Raw genomic sequence first — 20,150 nt, forward strand, 5'->3', positions numbered from 1 at the left:
CTGTGCCTGAGCGCACGACATAACATGCTGTCTTGACTTGAGAGGAGTGGAATTCTTATGGAGGCATCCGATGTCGGTCTGCAACACGCTCTCAGCCGCCAGAACTGGCAGCATAACGACAGAATGGAGAGCTCATATCTGCCATATGCGACGTGTTTTAATTTTTTGTAGCTTTAAGAGGGTTTACTCGTTCCAGCGTTCATAGGAAGTACATGGGAACTTCTAGAAGCTAAAGGGTGACTATATATGGTTTAATTTTTATGGGGTTTGTGGCGGCGTTTTTATCTTTAGTAAATAGAAGAAATGTTTAAGGCAGATTTTATTTTCTTTTGTTTCATTTTTTTACAAAAGATAGGTAAATATCCAGAAAAATTGTGCTTTTAGATATGTCGTCCTTTCTTGGCACCCAGTGAAAAAGCCACGCTAAATATGAAAATTTCGTCCACGAGCATGTTCAGCGGAAGCCTCACCATCGCCAGAAAGCCGTGGCAGAAACGCGGCTCGCGAATGACGTCATCGCCCCTCCTGTAGCATTAGGTCATCTCAATGCAGGGGTAGATTCAGAAAGGCAAGTCGACTTTCGGGGTAAATGGAAAGAGGTTTGGAGGCGCCCCTCTTCCTCCCTGAAGTTCTATACGATACCCTCTCTGCTGAATTGCAAAGCGCAGTGCCCTCAAGACGGGTGGGGGGGGGGGGGGGTAGAAACGCGGCCTGCGGAGGACTTCATCACCCCTCCTGGAGTAAGAGGCCATCACAAGGCAGTGGCAGATCGAACAATGCCCTCTCAGATGGATAACAAAGCTAGCTGGGCTCAAGGTGTAGGCGGCTGTACCACTCGCTCGCTTGCGAGGGGTCACCGTCCCAGTGACCCCTCGCCCAGTGCTGCATAGTGGTGCAGCGATTACTCAGCGGCTCTTTACACCGTCTTTTTATCGCTTACTTCGTTTGTTCCTGTTTTTGGAATTTTTTGACGCGACCACACTGACTGCCGGTTGTCGCTGCAGCTGCCCTCTTACCCGCCATCTCATGTCTTCTATTTAAGCATCTTTCCTTCAAAATAAACATTCAATTTCGAGTCGTCGCTCGTGCGTGTCGTTTCTTCGTGTTGTCCGCGTTTCATCGCGATGTTTCTAAGTACAGTGAACGTATGGCATGGCTCCATCTGACGTCAGATTATTTTGACCTTACTACGCTCTCCCACCAACCTCTTGCTGGTCTGTGTTTGCGCTCAGCGTTTTCTTAGAACTTGGACGAACTGCTTACTTTCCTTGCTTCTTTCATGGACTGTGAGAGAGAGAGAAACACGTTTAATGCATAGAATGTTTGGGTGGGCCCTCATTCCAGGAGCCCATTTGCTTTTGCTGCTGCTCTTGCCCGGTTCATCACCGAAATTCGGTTTTTCGAATGTGAGCTGGACAGGGCCGCCTCCCAGTCCTCTGAAGTTGGGTTATTGATTCTTAGTATACCTGCGTTTTTCTGCGATGCCCATACCATACGCTATAAGTCAGCCACTTCACCGCAAAAGGCGCAGTGCGAGTCGTACAAATTTTGTAAAATATAGCTGAGTTTGTCAATATTTATATAAGTATTCGATTGCAAAGTATATCTGCTTTTTTATCTCTACTTTGACGGGCCTCGTGTGGAATTCCATATGGTTGTCAGGCGTCTCCAAAGCCCACAAAAGTAAGTGCGATGTGAGGCGACACCAAAAAGCACTCCCTCTCAGGTGCTCCAAGATAAAGCATGTTCCGATTGAAAAGACCATTAGGCTCCTACATTTAGAATTGACTTTTAAACCCGATTGGCACGTGTGTTGGAAATATGCCTCTAGGTATAAAGAGGCTCTCTTGCCGTTCGAATCAGTACATTCGAAGTTGGTAAAGCCAAACAAACATCGAGAACTTGTGCTTTTTAAATACTTTAAAGAAAAGCTGCCCGCATGTGATGCAACAAAGTCTGGTGGAGCAGGTTGACCACTTGAAGGCCTCAAGGTTCCCCCTTCGGTTTTTTTGGGGGTGCGTGAATCATTGGGGAAAAAATGAAAAGGCTTTCCGAAAAGCCTAGTATCTTAAATATCTGGCCCGCATGGACATCATTACCTTAAAATCTTAATAGTATACGGCCCCTTTTATGCTATACTAAGGCACTTCCAGCGCTTCCATATAACGATGCTGTTCCTTTTGCGCTCAACATAAATCTGAAGACATACGAAAGCTCGATAGATTTCAATTAGACTTGTAACCTGTACTGAAAGATAACGAAGATCAGATAAAAAAATCACAACGTTTACCAGTGTGCAACGCGAATGCTTGAGCGTTAGCTTTGGAGCGCCAGCAAAGCTTTTTTACTGGCATTTTCTCCGTTTTTCTCGCAAACTCAGACAGCCAGAAGTGAATTGCAGACTTTCCCAAGACTGCAGTATTACTCTACACAGGGTTTCGATGGCGGCTTTACGTGGGTTAGGAACAACCCCATCCGGCAACCGAGGTGAACGCCCAATACTCTAGGCCATCCATCGCCTCACACCCTTTGCATATTTCCCTCTTCCTCTTCCCCCCTAAAATGCGCGAAAGAGATTTCCTGTCTGTACTTCCACCTGTGTCCCGCACCCTTTTTCCCTCTTATCTAAAAGTGGAATCGAAATTTCTTTCTCTTCTCTTTCCCAATTGCCAACAAAGGCGGGTGACAGGTGGCACTGCGGACGCCGACCACGACGGGATATTAGAGTTCTAGTTTCACGCACGTCAAGGTTTCACGTACGCAGAGCTCTTACGGTTGACCAGTGCACATGAGCAGAACGCGAAGGGTATGCACGAGTCTCACGTTCGTGCGTGAGATTCGGATTTTTACGTTGCGGTCTGCATTGCTTGCGTACGTAACGTTGACAAACATGGCGGCGCCCTGCCCGCCGCTTCACAGCGATAACAGCTTCGTCGCTAATCCCTCGACGCGATATCGGGTTCTAAACTGTTGTATTCGCCATCGATTTGCCCATTCTTACCATCGCATAAAGTTTCAAGCGACAAATAGCTTTTGTTTTTCAGATATAAGGGAGATTTCCCAGCTGTTAAGCCTAACGAAGCAGCGCTATGACGCAGTTCGACTGGCTTGGCTTTGACTCGTCTTGTATTAGAGTGGCTACAGCGGTGTCTTCATCTTTCAGTAGATGGCGCTAGGAAGAACGCGCGGCGTCTGTCGCGTACGGGCACCTTAAAGGGGTTGAAACGACATGCGCGTATGCTACGTAGACTTCTCACATTTGCGTACGTGAACTCTATACGTACATGAAACTAAAACTCTCTATTAAGATCCAACGCTCTAAATTAAGGTTCTACCACATCCCTTCGTTCATAATTTCGTTTCTCTTCTGCACTTCGTTTGCAGCGGAATCCCTCCAGTCGACCTCATCCTGTTCACACTGTTCACCGTCCAGTGGACAGACCTGATCCTGCGCGCACTGTTCATAACAATTATCGCACAACCTGTGCAAACACGGAATGAGAGAGGTCCTCTTGCCTACCAGTCCACTGGCGCCCCACACCCTGTTCGGTGGAATAGACTTGACGAAGCGTAGCGGCCTCCAGTCTAGTTCCGCGCAGAACCCCACCACGAAGTACTGAGTACTTCTAGGACGTACACGCTCACTGGAATGCTGTCGCCATGAAGTGAGTTTTACGCCCCCCAAATGCACGTTCTTATCTCTTCTGCTCTTCAACATGAGATGTCTTCGATTGTTTTGTTATCTGTTTCTTCTTTTTTTGCTCAGCACCGAGGAGTCTTCGGCAGAGTCGAATAAAACAAATTCTGCTACGTGTGCTCCCCGTTTATCGACGGAACTTATCTTGGCATTTTCGATACGGTCGCCAAGAGCAGCTCCGCAGCTCTCCAGAAAAGTTTTGATCGCTGCCTGTAATTCCAGAGAATGATTCTAGTTTGGCGTCCACATAAACGTGCTATGGAATAATTTCTGATGTTTGCGAGCGACAAACATTCACAGACACCTCGTCGTTTACGGGCCGCAGTCACTTCCACAATGAGCTCCATTCATTAAAAAAAAATCCGCATGCATTGTTGCCCGACTCTAGCCGACGGCAGAACTCGTGGTTTAGGCAGGAATTTATGTTTTAAATTGAAAAATAAATTCGGGACAGAGCGGATGGCAGTGTTTCGCTGTGTTCTGTCGTGGCGGCTAACATGATTTATGCATGCGGTGAATATACTATGTTTCATGACTATGCCTGCGTGTCAAAGAGACAGGTAACTTTTCTTTGTAGAACTTTAAGGCAGCACAGTTTTCGCTTATCCAGTTAAGTACAGCGGCCTCTGATATTTAGCATTGTTTGATCATCTTTCTGAATGCGCTGCTTGCAACGCGCTTTCTTCGGCAGTGCTTCTGCCGGAAAAAGTGGTTGCTGGCATATGTGATAGATACCGTATTTTAGTGTTAGTATTTTCAAAACCACCTTGGTGTTCTCAAGAGTAATATAATTAAAATCTGTGCTTCCGGTTTAATGAAACGGTCATTATTGCCATTGGACGTGACATGCATCGTGTATGTAGAGTCTCACGGACTTCCTGAACTGACTACACTTCGTGTCCCCAATGTTAGGGTTCACAGATGCCATCTACAATAATAAATCGAGATTGCCATGTGAAAAAAAAAACGAAATTAGTTTTTAAATTGTTTTGCTGTGTTTCTCTGTTCCACACGTAGGTACTTTGTATATATTTCAGCACGGAGGTTTAACCTGCCCAAAAATTAATTTAGTCACGAAAAGCCAGCTCACTCTCTTTAACTTCCGCACTGTTCTGTTTTGTTACAGCGATAGCATTCCATACTGCAATTAATCCTCTAAAGCTGACCATTTGGGCATCAATTACCAGTACATATGCTTCTTTGGTGGAAAAGTCAAGATAACCTGAACTGTACTTTTGACCTCACAGGAATGGCACGTATATCACCCAAAGGAACGATTCTCTCATTGGAGATGATAACCGCCAAAAAAATCAAAATTGCGCACTGAAGTAAACACTGAACAGACGAATTATCGTAATACAAAAACAAAACTCCAATTCCTTGATGTGAGACAGCTGTACTGCAATGCTTGGAGATATTTTGCCCAATCAGGATTCTTCAAGGTGCATCTAAAGGTCCGTTTTTGCACTACTTTCTTATCGTGCTTCGTCCTCTGCTGCCTGAACTGAACCTACCATCTCGTGGTGCGCGCCAGAGTGCTTCAGCTAGAGAGAGAGCCAACGAGGTGAATATTGGATCTTGCTCTCCGACTTAACACGTGTGCGCAAATGCACTTTATTGTTTTATCACTGGAAGCATATACAAACAAAAAACGGTAGCAACAAGTTGAAGGAAGTATCTTCGGAGCAGCTTTCATGAGGAGTTGGTAAACGAAGAGAAAAAACTAAAAAAGCCATTCCTGCTAATGGTAGGAGTTTTTCGGCCTAAAGTCATCGTGCCTCCTGCCCTCATTCTAGGGGCACTCATGGCAGCAACTTCCACTTCACGCGGAGCTCATCATTTGCCACGTAACCGTCATTGATAAGTGCGTCGAGGTTAAAAGACTTCTCGGCGAAGAAAACACCTAGGTTACGCTCTTCTGTGGGCCTTTGAAAATATCTCTGAGTCGCATTTACCTTATTCACGAGCTCCCTCTTTGAGCCATCTTTCGGGTGCAGGACACTGAGCTTGACATTGTGCTTGAATGGCCACTCAACAATTTCGTCCAAGTCTCCTCTATAGAGGGTCATGCTCGCGCAAAATCTCACTGATTCTCCATGCTTTTCGAGGAAGACTCCAGGCGATATGCAGTACCCGCGCAGGTACACTTTCTCGCTGTTACAGTCAGTTTGTCCTTCTTTCCGCGTTTTTTCTTTGAGAGCCTTGACACCGTCTACAGTAAAGGTGCTGTAGGACACTTGTATCTGTGGGTGCTCCAAGAATTCCTTGATTTTATCCAATGTCATATCAGCAGTTTTTTTCACTTCGGCTTTGAAGTTTGTCTCTATGTGCACCAGTTCATCTGTAAGCGTTTTTTGCGCTGTGATTATGCTTCTGGGGAGATTGTTCATTTGATCCCTCAGTGTGGCCAAATATTTTTTCACTTCTTGGTTGGACACGCTCACACTGCTCAAGCTTTTAGCAGAATTCTGATTATTTTGCGTTGTTTCCGCCAGCTGTTGTTCCATAGCGTTCTTAAATGTTGTTATGCCCTCATTGATTTCGTTCAGCATTTCTTCGTGCGCTTCGTTATCAACAACCAGCCGCTCAAGAACTGCCCTCATTTCAGCCACCTGTTTTTCAAGTTCACCTCTGAAAGAAGCAAGCAACTCCTTGTCCTCCTTGCAGCCGGGTGGCACTTCGGCGTCGGATTGAAGGTGCTTCACCGCTGTACAAGTCTCTGACCTCAGATGCGAATACACGTCACAGCAAAGAACCCTACTTAAGCACTTGGGGCAGGAAACAGAGTGATGTCCACAATCGCGCTGGAAGTGGCGAGATAACTCCGAAGCGGCCATCACAGACTCGCAGCCACATTGTTCGTTCCAGCACTTGACCTGCGAAGATCAAAAGTCAGAATTAGAGCAGCGATGATAAGTGTGTTCCTTTGTTCTTAGTCGCGCTGCTTTCTTAACAATAAAATTTAGGTGTTGAGACTCAACCGGTTCGTTGGAATCTGCCTGAAACATTGGGAGTTTTTTTTTTTCGTTTGGCAGTATAGACAAGACAATGACAAAACATTTGTAGGATGTAACCGTTTCCTGTTTTGACCAATTCTAGCAAATGAATTTCGCGTAATTCACCCAACATTGCAAAAAGAAAAATATCACGTTCTGAACTAATATAGCTTTAAATGGCCGTTATTACCTTTAATTCTTGACTCGTAATAAATGTAGGTAGTATGCGGGATTTAATGCCCCAAAACTGCGAGCGGGCTACGTGGTGCACTGCACTGGGGGGCTCCTGGCTAATATCAACCCCTTGCGTTACTTGCTTATGTTACCTAGAAAAGGCTAATATAGAATAGAGCATTAATTGGCCTCCCTAATTGAGGCAAAGCGTGAGTTTATGGTTTATGTCGGGTTTAACGTCCCAAAGCGACTCAGGCTATGAGGGACGCCGTAGTGAAGGACTCCGGAAATTTCGACCACCTGGGGGTTCTTTAACGTGCAATGACATCGCACAGTACACGGGTCTCTAGAATTTTGCCTCCATCTAAATTCGACCGCCGCGGCCGGGATCGAACCCGCGTCTTTTGGGCCAGCAGCCGAGCACCGTAACCACTCAGCCACCGCGGCGGCTCACAGAGGGAGCACCTAACGAAAAGAACTCGAAGGCCCTTTACGGAAAGATATACTAATCTAAGTGGCCATGGGGTAAAGGCAACGAACACTGATCTTTAGGGCCTAATAATTCAAGCAGTGTGAAATAGTAACCGGGCCTGACTGATATTAAGTAGGCTTCCTATTCAACACGCGCATCCGTATCAGTGAGGCCACTTCCTGCGCCTAGTATTGGACATAAAAATGCCTTTTCTTTGAAAATGAACAGACAAGGGAAAGGAAAAAGAGGGGTTCGCTATGACATAGTTTACGGAGGCCAACAGTCACTGAAGCCTAGAAGCATAGGTTTTTATTAATTATCTGCAATGTTAATCAATGGCTTAATGGGTTCCTACGTGGCACTCGCGGTAATACAGGATCCCCCGAAAGCCGAAGATCGCCCAGCCGTCGCCGTATGTCAGTTGGCAGAGCACCCGACGGGAAATTCGCAGGTGGTGGATTCGGATCTCACCGGTGGCACTTGTTATTTTTTCTTCTGTTTTCTATTCAATTACCTTTATAGTATTTACCCATTGATGAACACCGCAAACAAAAAATTCTCTATGGTCCTTGCTTTCACGCACTGTTAGCATCCGTTAGTGTCCAAACCCTACTCTTGTTGCGAGTAGGGTTTTGACACTTCGCTTAAACTGAAAATAAATATGAACAAAAGTAAGCAGAATTCAATTTCGGAAATTTTTGTAACCAAAAAACCTCAGTATCCTTTGACATGCGCGTCAAAGCTAGCTGGGTATTAATACTGTGCTACGCCCAAACTGAGAAATTAACAAATTACCAATGTCAAGGGCCTGACAAGAAGGTTGAGCCGCTGAATGAGCACAGTTGTGCGTTTTGAGGCGTTATTTCGTTGCCTTTAATGCCGCTCCCAGGCGGCGGGGCTCCACCTTTTCGCTGTCTGCTAGCGAAGTGCCGTAACCTATTCTCGTCGCATTCTTATAGCAGCTACTTAAGTCCGTTTCTCGACTGCATGTGTAAAGAACACGACCGCAAAAGAGTACATAATCAGCACCACCAAAAATTGCGACTGTCAAGGCAACGCGGCGACGCAGCGCCGGTTTGATCGAAAGCCTCCTCTATTGTTTAAATGCCTGCCACGTCGCTTGCTTCGAAATTGGAACCGTAGCGATGCCTGAGTTCAGTAGGCTGCCCTGGCATGCCGCTTCTCGGGTAGAGTGAATCGGGTGACTCTAAGATCATTTCATTGTACCGATCTCTGAAGCGTCATGAGGCGGCTCCATCCTAGGGTGCCACCAAGACAGTCTCTCCAGCATTGCTGTGGGGCAGGCGCTGAGGCTAATCGCCGGGGTATATCATGATATGAGAATAGGAGAGGGCCCTAGACAGACGGGTCAGCCGTACCTGGCTGGCACTAAAAGAATAGATGAGACGCTGTTCGATCGCTGCCGTCAACACTCCTAAGGCCCGTTTCACAGCTGCGAATTTCACTGTCCGGCACTGCAAATTCGTTCGGTCTGCGGCTGGAGAGGGCCGCTGCTCGTGCCGCAGACGGCTTGGGAACGATTTCCGTCCGGTTGGAATTCATTCGCAGTGTCGGTGTGTTCGCTCTGCGACTGACCAATACGAAGCATCCACTGCTTCGCTCTTTGTCAGGCTTGGCTTTGGCCAGCTTTGGCCATCATGTACTTTTCGAATAATTCTGAACTGTTTACTTTGATAAAAAGATACTAAATGTTACCTCGTATCTAAAGGTGCGCATGACTACAACAACATAAACACATTCCATGTTACATTACTGCCGCATTTATTCACAGGTTGGGTAAGCAGACGTCTAGCAACTTTGTTGTCATAACCGAATGAATTCGCAGGTTCTGCATTGCATGTGAAAGGACTGAGCGACAATCTCAATGCGGCGTCAGCGGCGGCACCGAATTCGCAGTGTCGGTGCGGCGAAATTCCCAGCATGTGAAACGGGCCTAAAACGTTATGCCATGCACTCTCGCCTAACCCACTCCAACCACTGAATGAAAACATGATAAACATGATAGTTTTTAGATGGAAACCTCCATATCCGTTTTCCAGTGACGGCTCTGTCATTGAGCGTCCATCTTGTAACATAAATCGATTGGACGGCTTTCGCATTCTTACTGTGCAAAATGCGGTTGATTTCTTTTCCGCGCAATCAAAACGGGGCGTCAAGGCTTCCCTTTCACAACGAATGTTCTTGAGCGCCGCTCACCGTCATCGTAACGAACACGACCGGTCAATATACACCAAAATTTAATTACGTCACGAGCAAAACAACGCCAACCAAAGCGTGGTTCTTTAGTTCCTGCCACTTTTTATCCTTGCCGATTACCTTTCTCTTGAGCAACTCTTCGGCGGCGAAGTCCCTCCAGTCGACGTCGTCGTCTTCGCACTGCTGGTTGCACAAAGGACAAACACGTGTACTGTCCTCAGTGCACTGCTCGCAGCAAAATTCGCACAGTGTGTGCGAGCAGGGAAGCAACGCGTTTCTTCTTCGCACCAGACCGCAGGTACTGCACACCCTACTCGGTGGGATAGGCTTCACGAAGCACAGAGGCCTCCAGTCGAGTTCTGCAGAGAACCCGACCAAGGTGTACTGCTGGCTTCCAGGAGACATCGCTCACCTAACACTTCTGCTGCACTTCTTTGCGCACAAACTGACCTTCCCGCCCTCGCAATGCACGCTTTTGTCTACCTTCGAGCTGCCGACTGGGCTCCTATCGTTGTCTTATCTGCAGGTCTTTCCTCCTCGCACTTGGTAGAGTACGCACACCGGTAGACAATAATCCCTGTTACGGTGGCTGCTGAATAGACCTGATGCAATCTCATTTCATCTGGAATAATTCTTATTCGAAATGAATTTCTGTTTTAAGGCGCTTGTGAGAGCTGTACCAGCCTCGCCATTCTGAAAAGGCCTAATCCCGGGAAACGCTGTGCAGTTGTGAGCACTTCCTCCACACCTTTCCATTTCATCTTCTTGAAACACCACTACACTTGGAGTCGATGCCCTTTGCTGTCCCGACTTTTTCCATTGGCGCTGAGGAGAGCCGACAGCTCTGACACTGACAGTAACTGCTAATGCTACGATCTTGCGTTCCATATTCGGGAACTCCACGCTATAAACAGCCCAGCTGGTTCGGAATATCTAAAGAAATGAACCGATATTCCCAACTGCTTTGTGTCAGCATGATGTTACGGTCCGGGAAGCAGCATCCCACCGCTGGCAACCGGCTGTTATAAGTCGGGTAGCATGGCCGGTTGTTTTGATGCAGGTAGCTTTGTTTGACCGGAGCAGGAATGAGGAAGGACGGAAGCTTGACATTTGGGACGACGAAAACACACACAGGTTTACTGGCACTTACGGAAACTTATTTACATATTTAACGAAAGAAAGAACAAACAGTCAAAAATTAAGAGTCCATAGCTTCGAGCGACTGGATGAGCCTTGTCGCCAAGGCTGAGAGCGATGTGTCGTACTCAGGACGCTCGTTAAATACACTGAGGCTCCGCCCCTTTCACCACACGAGACGCAGATGGGAATAGTCGCCCGCACCTAGCACGCGGAGTCCCGTGGGAATGGGCGAGGAGGACACGGAGGTCCGCTGCTACTTCGTCCTAAGCTGTTATTTCCGGGAAGGCGCTGTTGACCGCTTCCCCCTTCGACTGTACACCGTCGGTCGCATCTTGCGAGGAACTGCAGACAAAGGGAAGGTCATCTCCCCCTCTTCGATAGCGCGGGAAAGATTACAGCGGTTGCTTCCCAAGGAGGCATCTTTTTTTCGCAGGGGTCCTTTTGGGGTCAACGATCTATCGAAATTGCCGCTTCCACGCGGTCACCCCGGTCGACGATTTTTCGCTTTAATCTTTCTTTTATTATTCGAGAAGTGTGCCATGAGGCATAAGTTGCGTATCTCGTTCATAACAATGAGCATAAGACTCATTGCAAACCAAATCGTATTTGCGCCTACCTGCACAATTTCACGAGTTTAAAAGTAACTTAATGCTCTTCATAGTCATGCGCTGCACCAAAGTGTTTTATTTTGCATGAATTACCACAGACAATTAAGCTAAAGTTCCGAATGGCTTACATCAACCACTGCCGATGGATAAGTCCTTTCAACTGAATATGCGCTAGCCGTTTATGAAGCATAATATTTCATTTTGTTTCAAATAGCTAAAATAGCGAAATTGCAATCAGAGTCACTTTAGCGCTACCCATGGAGCCCTCTTTTTCCGGCGCTTCGCGGGTTGACCTCAGAGCCGGCCACGCAGTCAGCACACTTCCCTTATTCTAGCTACTGTAGCTACAGTGCCTAGAATGTATTCTAGGCTCTATAGTGGAGCCATGCAGCGGCCGCAGCTTTTCGCATGACCCCAGCAGCTGCGTCGTATGTTGCTGCCCGCTTTTCAGCGCTTTCGATCGCAGCGCCGCCTGAAAAAGGTGCTTGAGAGCAGTCATTTTCGAGCGAGAGCTCCACTATGCCATGTCTCGCCAAGGTCATCGGGTGTTGCAGCTTCACCTTCGGCAGGAGGAGCGCCGGAGGTGTGGCTGTGACGTCAGAAAACGTCAGCCGCCGCACCGCTGCTCCGACCTCGGTGCGCCGACCGGCGCTTCGCCAGACGTGGTCATGTGATTACGCACGTGACTCGGCGTTCGCTTAAAGGGACACTGAGGAGAACTCTGTCATTTTTTTTTTGTTAGCAAAATCTGATAGTTCGGCATTTCATGGCTTTGTTGCCGCTTGTCCGGGCGCGAAAGAGGCATTTATTTCAAAGAAATTCGGATTCGAAGATGTAAAAGTTTTTCCCGCCGCTCTGATTCAAACTCAGGGAACTCTTATGACGCCACGGCAACTCTTATGACGTCTCAGAACGGAGCAACGTGATACGTGACGTAAACGCAGACTCCGTGATTTCTGACGGCTAGCGGTGGGGTGCGCAACCTTTCTTTGCCAGCCTCAGAGATCCGTGACTTCCACGAAGTAAGGAAAATTCCTCCAAGGTGGCGCCTCTTGTCCTAGGAAGTCATCACGCTTGTACTTGCGACATTGGCCTGTGGCGGCGACATCTGTATTTTGGTTCTTGCTATTTTCTACATTACAAGAGCTTTGTTTTCAGTAAGAGTGGCGTTTTTGTGATCAGGAGCTGCTATTCTATCGAAACAAGCCAACTTCAATTTCTCCTCAGTGTCACTTTGAGGCCACGCCGCTCTCACATGCAGTTTCGCCATGGATGAGAGTGCGCCAGAAAAGCCTGTGACCTGTTTCAAGCGTCTAACCAAGCGTAGCCAGGTGTAATGGAACTTTCGCTCTAACTAGGTTTAGAAGAGTTAAACCACTGTTACTTTTCAACGCTATAGCGTTAGAGGCTCGGTTTCGCAGAAAATCCGGCGTCGGCGTTGTCTGCGTTGTCGGCGTTGTGACCGAAAAATCGTAAGCATTACTCTGGCAGTTGGTGCACATAGAGCAACCTAGGAGGCAGGTGAGCCACCTATAGGTCACGTGGCCTTGCGGCGTCATAACTGCCTTCCCACCGGACAGTGAGCAAACTGCCCACCAAGGCACGTGGTAGTTATATTACTGATTGGTCGCTCAGGAAGAGCAACCTCGACCGCACAAGGCTCACCACTGTAAGCACGTGCCATCGCAGAGCAATGGCGCATCGCTTAACCGCTGCACCACTGCGCCAGGAGTGGTATGAGCACTCCTATAGGGATTTATATAGGTAAAGAAGAGAATGACTTTCTGCATATAAGGGAATTAATTCATTACGCTATCGCGCCATACCGTTAAGGCGTAGCTTAAGTCTCCCCTCCAGTTTTATTCATCTTAATCACTATCGGTGTACTAGCGTCGTAACTTAAACAAAATATTTTGTCGCTTTACGCATCAAGATTGCGCCACAAAAAAACTTACCAATTCTCTTTGAATGCATTTAAGAATAGGCGACAGCAGCGCCGCCTTTTCTTCCCGCGGTAGCGAAGTACAGCGCCCCATACTTATTATCTGCCACGCGCTACACTGTCGCGCTTAGTACACGGAAACGCACTCTTATTGTGCACTGTTGTGACGGTTGTAGTGGTGGTGGCTTTCTTCAGCTTGCTTCTGTTGAATTAGTGGCCTTGTTAGTGTTGTGGTCGTGTGACTGAAGTTTAAAAGTGACAGGTGGATTCTGCGCTCCGGAAGACGTTCCTACGCGCATGGAGTTCTCAGAAACTGATCTGGCCAGCGACTGACGTAGTGACGCCACCATCACGCGCCGGCTGCGACGCCCGATAGAAGAAATGGCTTCCCGTGATTGCTAGCGAATGTAAGTGCGGAACTGGAAGATGACTTCGGCGATGTTGCGGGGACATGAATGAGGGCTGCTAAAGATGTCTCTTGATGTCTTTTTCGCGGTGAGGTGTGAAATATGCGAGCACGACGCGATCATTTCCACAGATATGGTGTTCAAACATGCTGCTGGCGAGGCAACTAGGAAGCTTTGGGATTCACCGTCAAGCGCTCTTGGCATTAGCTCTATTACGAAGATGTTATGTGACAGAACTTGGTTGCACGCTGAGAACTATGAGGCGCCGCTAGATTCATTACAGTAGCAGCGCGTAAAAAGTAGATCATTGGAACGAAAAGTCCTTGCATCTGCGGGCCCCTTTTGATTCTGATACCTGAGTGTTTACTGGATATAAGGTTTTGAGCTTTGCCTGATCTACGTCACAATTATATACAGTGCCCAGGCTTTTTATACCTTGATGCAACGAAACTATTATTAGAAACTGAACTATTCTATTGCAGTGCAGCTGAGGTATTGGCATATTGGAGGATTTGTTGTAATTTTAATTGCATTACATTCAGTACTTTCAATGTCATCTGCCAATTTCTGACATTAAGTGAAAAGTATGTCATTCGCGATTAATAGCTCCAAAAAAAGTACGACAAGCAAATAAACCATTTTTACCCTCCACACCTAAGCATATTTGACTGAACGGCTGGAGATTGTAACGGGATATTGTTTCTGTAATGATGTTTTAAAAGCCATGGCTGTAATGCAGCGTTCATTCTGCTGCGTCCGGAGTCAAGAACAGTCCAGTTGCCCCACCCGTATTAGTGCGAAGTCCTTGCCTATTGGGAAATCGCAGCAATTGTGAAAACTTTCGCCGTAAACAAGGCAACCGGACATGACGGGATTACTGTGAGAGCATTACAAGAGAACATTAACCATCTTGCTTCACTCCTGGCAACCAAAATGAATCACTCAATTTACAAAGGAGTTTATCCAAATATTTTGAAGATCAGTTTACAAACAAGGGCATAGTAATGATTCAGGTGGTTACCGTCTAATCTCGGTTTTGAGTATCATTAACACTGTGTTCGAAAAACTTGTCGCAAAGCAACTAAATGACTACTTAGAGAGAACTAGAATCATATATCACTGTCAACATGGCTTCAGGAATAATTGGTCTACATCTACAGTAGTAATGGCATTGTCTCAAGAGTTATGTTCACCTTTGCATAGTAATGAAATATCCGTAGCCTTGTTCCTAGATTTAAAGAAAACATTTGATACTGTTCATCATATTTTTATTCAGAAGCTACAGAACTATGGTTTTAGGGATTCTATTCTTGATTTCTTTACAAGCTACCTTACTAACAGAACACAATTTGTCCACCTGAAACACTTAAAATCATCTCGACAACCTGTCTGTGCAGGAGTTCCCCAGGGGTTAGTCCTAGACCCTGTGCTGTTTTCTATTTATATGAACGATTTTCCTCTCTGTTTGCAGAATTCAAAAACAATGGTGTACGCTGACGACACTGCAATAGTTTTTACAGGCAACAAACACTCTAACTGAAATTGAGGCTAAGACACGCGAGTCATGTAACCTCTCTGCATGGTTTAAGGCTAATAAACTGACAATGAATGCTGTGAAAACAAAGTACATCCTGTTTAGGTCCAGGCACAAACATATCACAGATACACGATTACATGTTTGCCTCCATAACGTTTTAATTGACCAAGTTGACATCATTAAATACCTTGGTGTAACCTTAAATAAGAAGCATAATTGGCACAAACATATTGATACCCTGTGCTCCAAGCAAGCTTGCTCCAGCTTGTTACATTATATATAGAACACGGGGGTTTGCTGGGCATATCTGTGCTGAAGATAATTTATTTTTCTCCTTTTCACTGTCATTTGACGTACTGCTGCGAGTCATGGGCTAGTACATACTTACCTTACATTCATCAAACTATCTCTTTGGAGAAAACTGCACTGCGAATAATAACATACTCGAACAGGTATCAGTCAGTGCTCCTTTGTTCAATAGGTTACAGATTTTGCAGTTTCCTCTTTTATATGAAATGAGAATCACATTGGTAGTAAATAAAATCATACAAAATAATTACCTGTTTTCAATTCATGTTTTTGTGTTGCCGAACAGGAAAACTAGAAATGGAAGCAATATTAACTTTAATTACCCTGTAGCGAGAAACTTCTATGGTCAGCGCCTAATTCAATATTGCGGGGCGAAAGTACGGAATAGTGTACCACTTTAAATCAAATTGGCTAACAATTTTCTCGTTTCTATTAAGCGCTTTTTTTATATAGCGTTGTTTATTGCCTCTGGGCATAAGGGGGTTAGGAAGAAAAGAGAAAAGAAAGTAAAGAAAAGAGTGAGTAGGTGTCAAATAAAGCAGGAAAAATGTGCCGATCTAATGAAGGCGAGGAGGGAGCGGTGATGTGGCCCCTGCGTCCAATCAATATATGAGGACGGGTTGTCTGGGTGGAGACCCGCTGCTGCCGGGTGGCGAATTCTAGTTGTCTTCAGTGCCGGTTTTCTTTTATGCGCTGTATTGTTTGTTCTTCTTAATGTTGTGCTATTCCGAAACCCGGTATTAAAGAAAAATAACTTAGGTTATCACCGCAACCGAACATGCTTCGTGTTCATCTGCAACGCACTCTCCCGCTGCGCATTAAATGTCGTCTTATTCGTCCAGTAATGCTGCTATGAACTAATATTTGGACTTTGACTATATCCCTTATAAAAATGCTCTATAGAAAGCCTATTGACTTTTTATAGACTCTGTTGCCTTCCTATAGATGTTTCTTTTTGTCTTTTCATAGTCTATACACTGTCTACAGACAAAATTCTACTAAAAGTGTATGGCCAAAAATCTACAGATTGTTTTTAGACTGTCTATAGCATATCTATTGCCCATAGACTGTTCTCTAGGGTTTGTCTATAGAGAGTCTACAGACTTTATAGACAAGTCTATAGACAGTCTATATAATAAAAAAATTGTAAGGGTGTGGCCGTAGTGACGGAGAGTTGCGCGCTGCCTGCGCTGGCGTGGACAAAGTTGGGTCAGATTACGTCACTAGAACAATACTCATTGGCGTTGTCAGCTTATGTGCAGAAACTCGGTAGGTGAGCATAAGCCGCCGGTGTACACTAGGTATTGGCAATGACGATAACAAAGTTGAAGACGCACCCACGCTTTCGCGCTATAATCGGTTTAACCAAGTTAAAGCCCAGACACTTTCCCACCATGCTGGCTTTGCACCACCTTTCATCCGTCATCGAGCCAAGGAATGGCGTCATGTACCTGCTGGTGCAGCCTATCAGCCATGGATGCCTGATGTCAAGCATGCTGCCTGTCAAAGAGTCAGTGCACGAGTAGGTATACAACAGGCGGTTGTTTTTTCTTCCTTTTACTTTAGGCCCGACAAAACACTCCTGGTCCGGGCTCCCTCTCTCTTTCATTATTTTGTTCTTCATGTTGTGAAGCGTTAGCTTCATTACGCCATGTAAAGCCAAGGTCACCGGGCCGAGCCGGAGCCATCAATGCGCATGCGCCGAGCAACAGATGCGCCTCTCGTGACGTCAAAGTTGCGCCGCTGCCGCCGCCGACTCCGCAGCCTCGCTGCGTCACGCATGCGCAGTAGCTACGAACTTCACGGATCACAGCAGTTTCTTCAAAGCTGTGACCAAGAAAACACTTGCTGAATAAAGTGATTTGCCATAAGTAACCATGTGTATGAAGCTATCGCGTGCGCACAGGTTTAACCGGAGCTAAACCATCAGCAATTTGTTGAGATATTTAACAAAAAGGCAAAAGGATAAAGCGGGCGTCATGAAAGCATTGCACTAATCAAGCTGATTATGTTATATTGTGTAATGTTTTCTTTAGAGTTCTGTTATGTCGATAGAGAAATCGGTTGTGGCGGTCGGGAGGCCTTCACCCAATAGCTTCACTAATTCAACTAATTCACTTGAGATTACCAGTTTTAATCTTCTCAACTAGCGTGATGCGCCTCCCGAGAAACCCCTCGCAACAAATTATTAATTTAACTGCCACCTGCCATAATGGGCACGTTGTGATGACGTCACAACGCCACCATGCCGTTCATGGTGACGACGACTCCGGGTTTTTCACTCAACCGGACCCTTAACTCTATCACGTTAATACCATTTGTTGCACACTACCTTTCAAGAAGTTCTTTACTTAAAGAACTTCAAGCCCTAATATTTTCCTTCTCTTTACGACTATAAAATTTACCTTCTCGCAAACGCTGTAAAGGTTTCATCCAGTCTCACTGAACCAATTCATTCTGCCCACTCGCAACAGACGGTATGCCATTAACAGAAATTTTGACCTTCCCAATAATCACAATAGCATTAATGGCATTAGTTAGGTTGAAGGTGTTAAATAGACATCCAAAGGAATTAAAGCGTACCAAAAACTCTAAGCTGTCTTTGAGGTCAATATCCTTATGGAGTCGAAAATGGGTTTGTTTTGATGTTTTATTTTTGTGCGCATATTTTTTAAACGTTGGTTTGCAAATTTCTAATGCGGTGGCCTAATGCCTTCTTTTGCATTGCAGCAGATATTACCTATTGAGGCTATTGATCCAAAATTATTTGTACGATTTTCTTTGAAGGAGATAATAAAGAATACCTTGGCATTGATTTAGAAACGAAAACTTTTATTTCTGATCTCAGACTTCATGTCACAGCTATTAAAAGAAAAATCCACAAATTGAAACATTGTCTACACTCAGGGATACAGAACAGCCCCGAGGAGTCAGGTCCACCTTAAACAGCGGAGGAACTGCTGCGCTTTGTAGGGTACCATCGAAAGTACTGGACCTGGAAATCCAGCTCGAAAAAGGATTTTAGGCGCATGACACCCCTTTTCTTACTACAGCCAGTCATGGAAACAAGTACCATTTTACGCGAAGCTGGTCTCTGCTCACGTAGCCATCCCTGATAAGATCTTCGACATCAAGCGATGTGTCAAAGATACAATTCTTATTTCTTGATGTCGTTGGCCTTTGAAAAAAAGGCACAGAACGGAAAGGCTTGTCCTCAATCGCTCGTTCTTCGCCCTGTACCGGGTGTATGACAGTCACCTTGATTTTGTGCTCGAATGGCCACAGAAGAAAGTTGTCCATGCGGCCTTTGTAAATGCGCATGGTAGCATGCAGGTTTACAAACTCGCCATCGTATTCGAAATGAAATCCAGGCGAGATGCAGTATCCACGAATGTACACCAACTCACTCACAAACTCCGCGAAGCCTTTCTTCATTGCTGTCTCATGAAGTGACGCCACATTTTTCACAAAAAACTCGCAGTGTGCGACGCCTAGTTCTACGTGTCGCAGAATGCTTTTGGTAATGTCCAATGCCTTCTGGCTGTTTTCATTCGCTTCAGCTTTCGCTGCTTGTACTGCAGTTTCAATCTGTGACAGTCTATTCTTCACTGTCTTTTCTAATTTGCTCATGCTTCCCAAGGTAAACGGTGCGTCGATTCCTGCAGTAAAAAGATCTTGTACTTCCTCATTCGACGGTCTGACTTCAGCCATGAGTAGCGCCGAACCATCACAATTTTGTTCTGCTACAGCAGCTAATTCTTGCCTCCCACTTTGCTTGGAACTGTGAATCGTGTGAGAAATTTCGTTCAGCCGATCACCGTGCGCGCTAACATTACCAAAGACTCGCCCCAGGACAACCTTGAGCGCTGCCACCTGTTGTTGAAAGACTGCTCTGCAAAGAGTTAGGAAAGTTGTTGAGTTCCTGTTTCCTGATGGTCCTTCGCCATAGGACGCAAAAGACGTCTCAGCATTACCGCAGCATAATTTCAGGTGCCCGACAATATCGCAGCAAGGAATGGGCGTATAGCACTTGATACAGCATGCGGCGTGGTTCGTGCAGTCACGTCGGAAATGCTCGACGATCCCCGAAGCTGGCGCTACATGCTGGCAGCCGCGTACTTCGTTCCAGCACTTTACCTGCGAAGATAACAAAGGAAACGCGGCAGCACATTCAAGAGCTGTAGCACTGAAATTGGCAGGGAATGGCGCAGCCATTGCTGTTTCACATTTAGCTGTTTAATGCTCTATCTATTCATTGCAGCCACTGTAAGAAATTATCAGTGCGCAGAGAGCTTTTATTTTTTTGTACGATCATTTTCTTTCAAAAGTACCAACGGACCCTTCTTTAAAGCAACTTTTCTTTTCATGCATTGTTCCTCCGACTGAGCGCACAATCGTTTTAATCCCTCGGCCCTACAAACAAAACAAACAGATATTTTTCTTAGCTCTATTCCGAAGCATCGACAACATTGCTCGACATTAGATATCTGATTTTAAACGCCGACTCAAGGGCTGTACGCCGCGTACAAAAATTACGGACTGTTTCGTTCCACGCAGTACGTGCCAGCATTAAATTCTTTACAGGAAAATAGTGACCATTTCAACATGACTCACAGATGCTGCTTGCCGCACTCTTTGACGCAGTCTTGGC

The 20,150-nt window shown here is 45.9% G+C and overlaps 1 protein-coding gene across 1 annotated transcript; it reads right to left on the minus strand.

Annotated features, from left to right (window-relative positions):
• Window positions 1-3,202: 3,202 nt before the first annotated feature.
• LOC144105521 (TNF receptor-associated factor 6-B-like) lies at window positions 3,203-10,038 on the minus strand. Its single transcript, XM_077638643.1, has 2 exons — window positions 9,677-10,038; window positions 3,203-6,573 (listed from the first exon to the last, which is right to left on the minus strand). The coding sequence occupies exons 1-2, from the start codon at window positions 9,959-9,961 to the stop codon at window positions 5,500-5,502; spliced, it is 1,359 nt and encodes a 452-aa protein (XP_077494769.1). The 5' UTR covers window positions 9,962-10,038; the 3' UTR covers window positions 3,203-5,499.
• Between the last annotated feature and the right edge of the window lie 10,112 nt (window positions 10,039-20,150).

Source organism: Amblyomma americanum, chromosome 9 (assembly GCF_052857255.1).
Source record: "Amblyomma americanum isolate KBUSLIRL-KWMA chromosome 9, ASM5285725v1, whole genome shotgun sequence".
Taxonomy (NCBI): domain Eukaryota; kingdom Metazoa; phylum Arthropoda; class Arachnida; order Ixodida; family Ixodidae; genus Amblyomma; species Amblyomma americanum.

What these genes read in the sequence shown, in the direction of transcription:
- LOC144105521 (XM_077638643.1), bottom strand. Translation starts at nt 9,961, where the DNA reads ATGTCTCCTGGAAGCCAGCAGTACACCTTGGTCGGGTTCTCTGCAGAA. An exon ending in AAGAGTTGCTCAAGAGAAAG is followed by an intron (nt 6,574 to 9,676) that starts GTAATCGGCAAG and finishes TGATCTTCGCAG; the next exon opens with GTCAAGTGCTGGAACGAACA.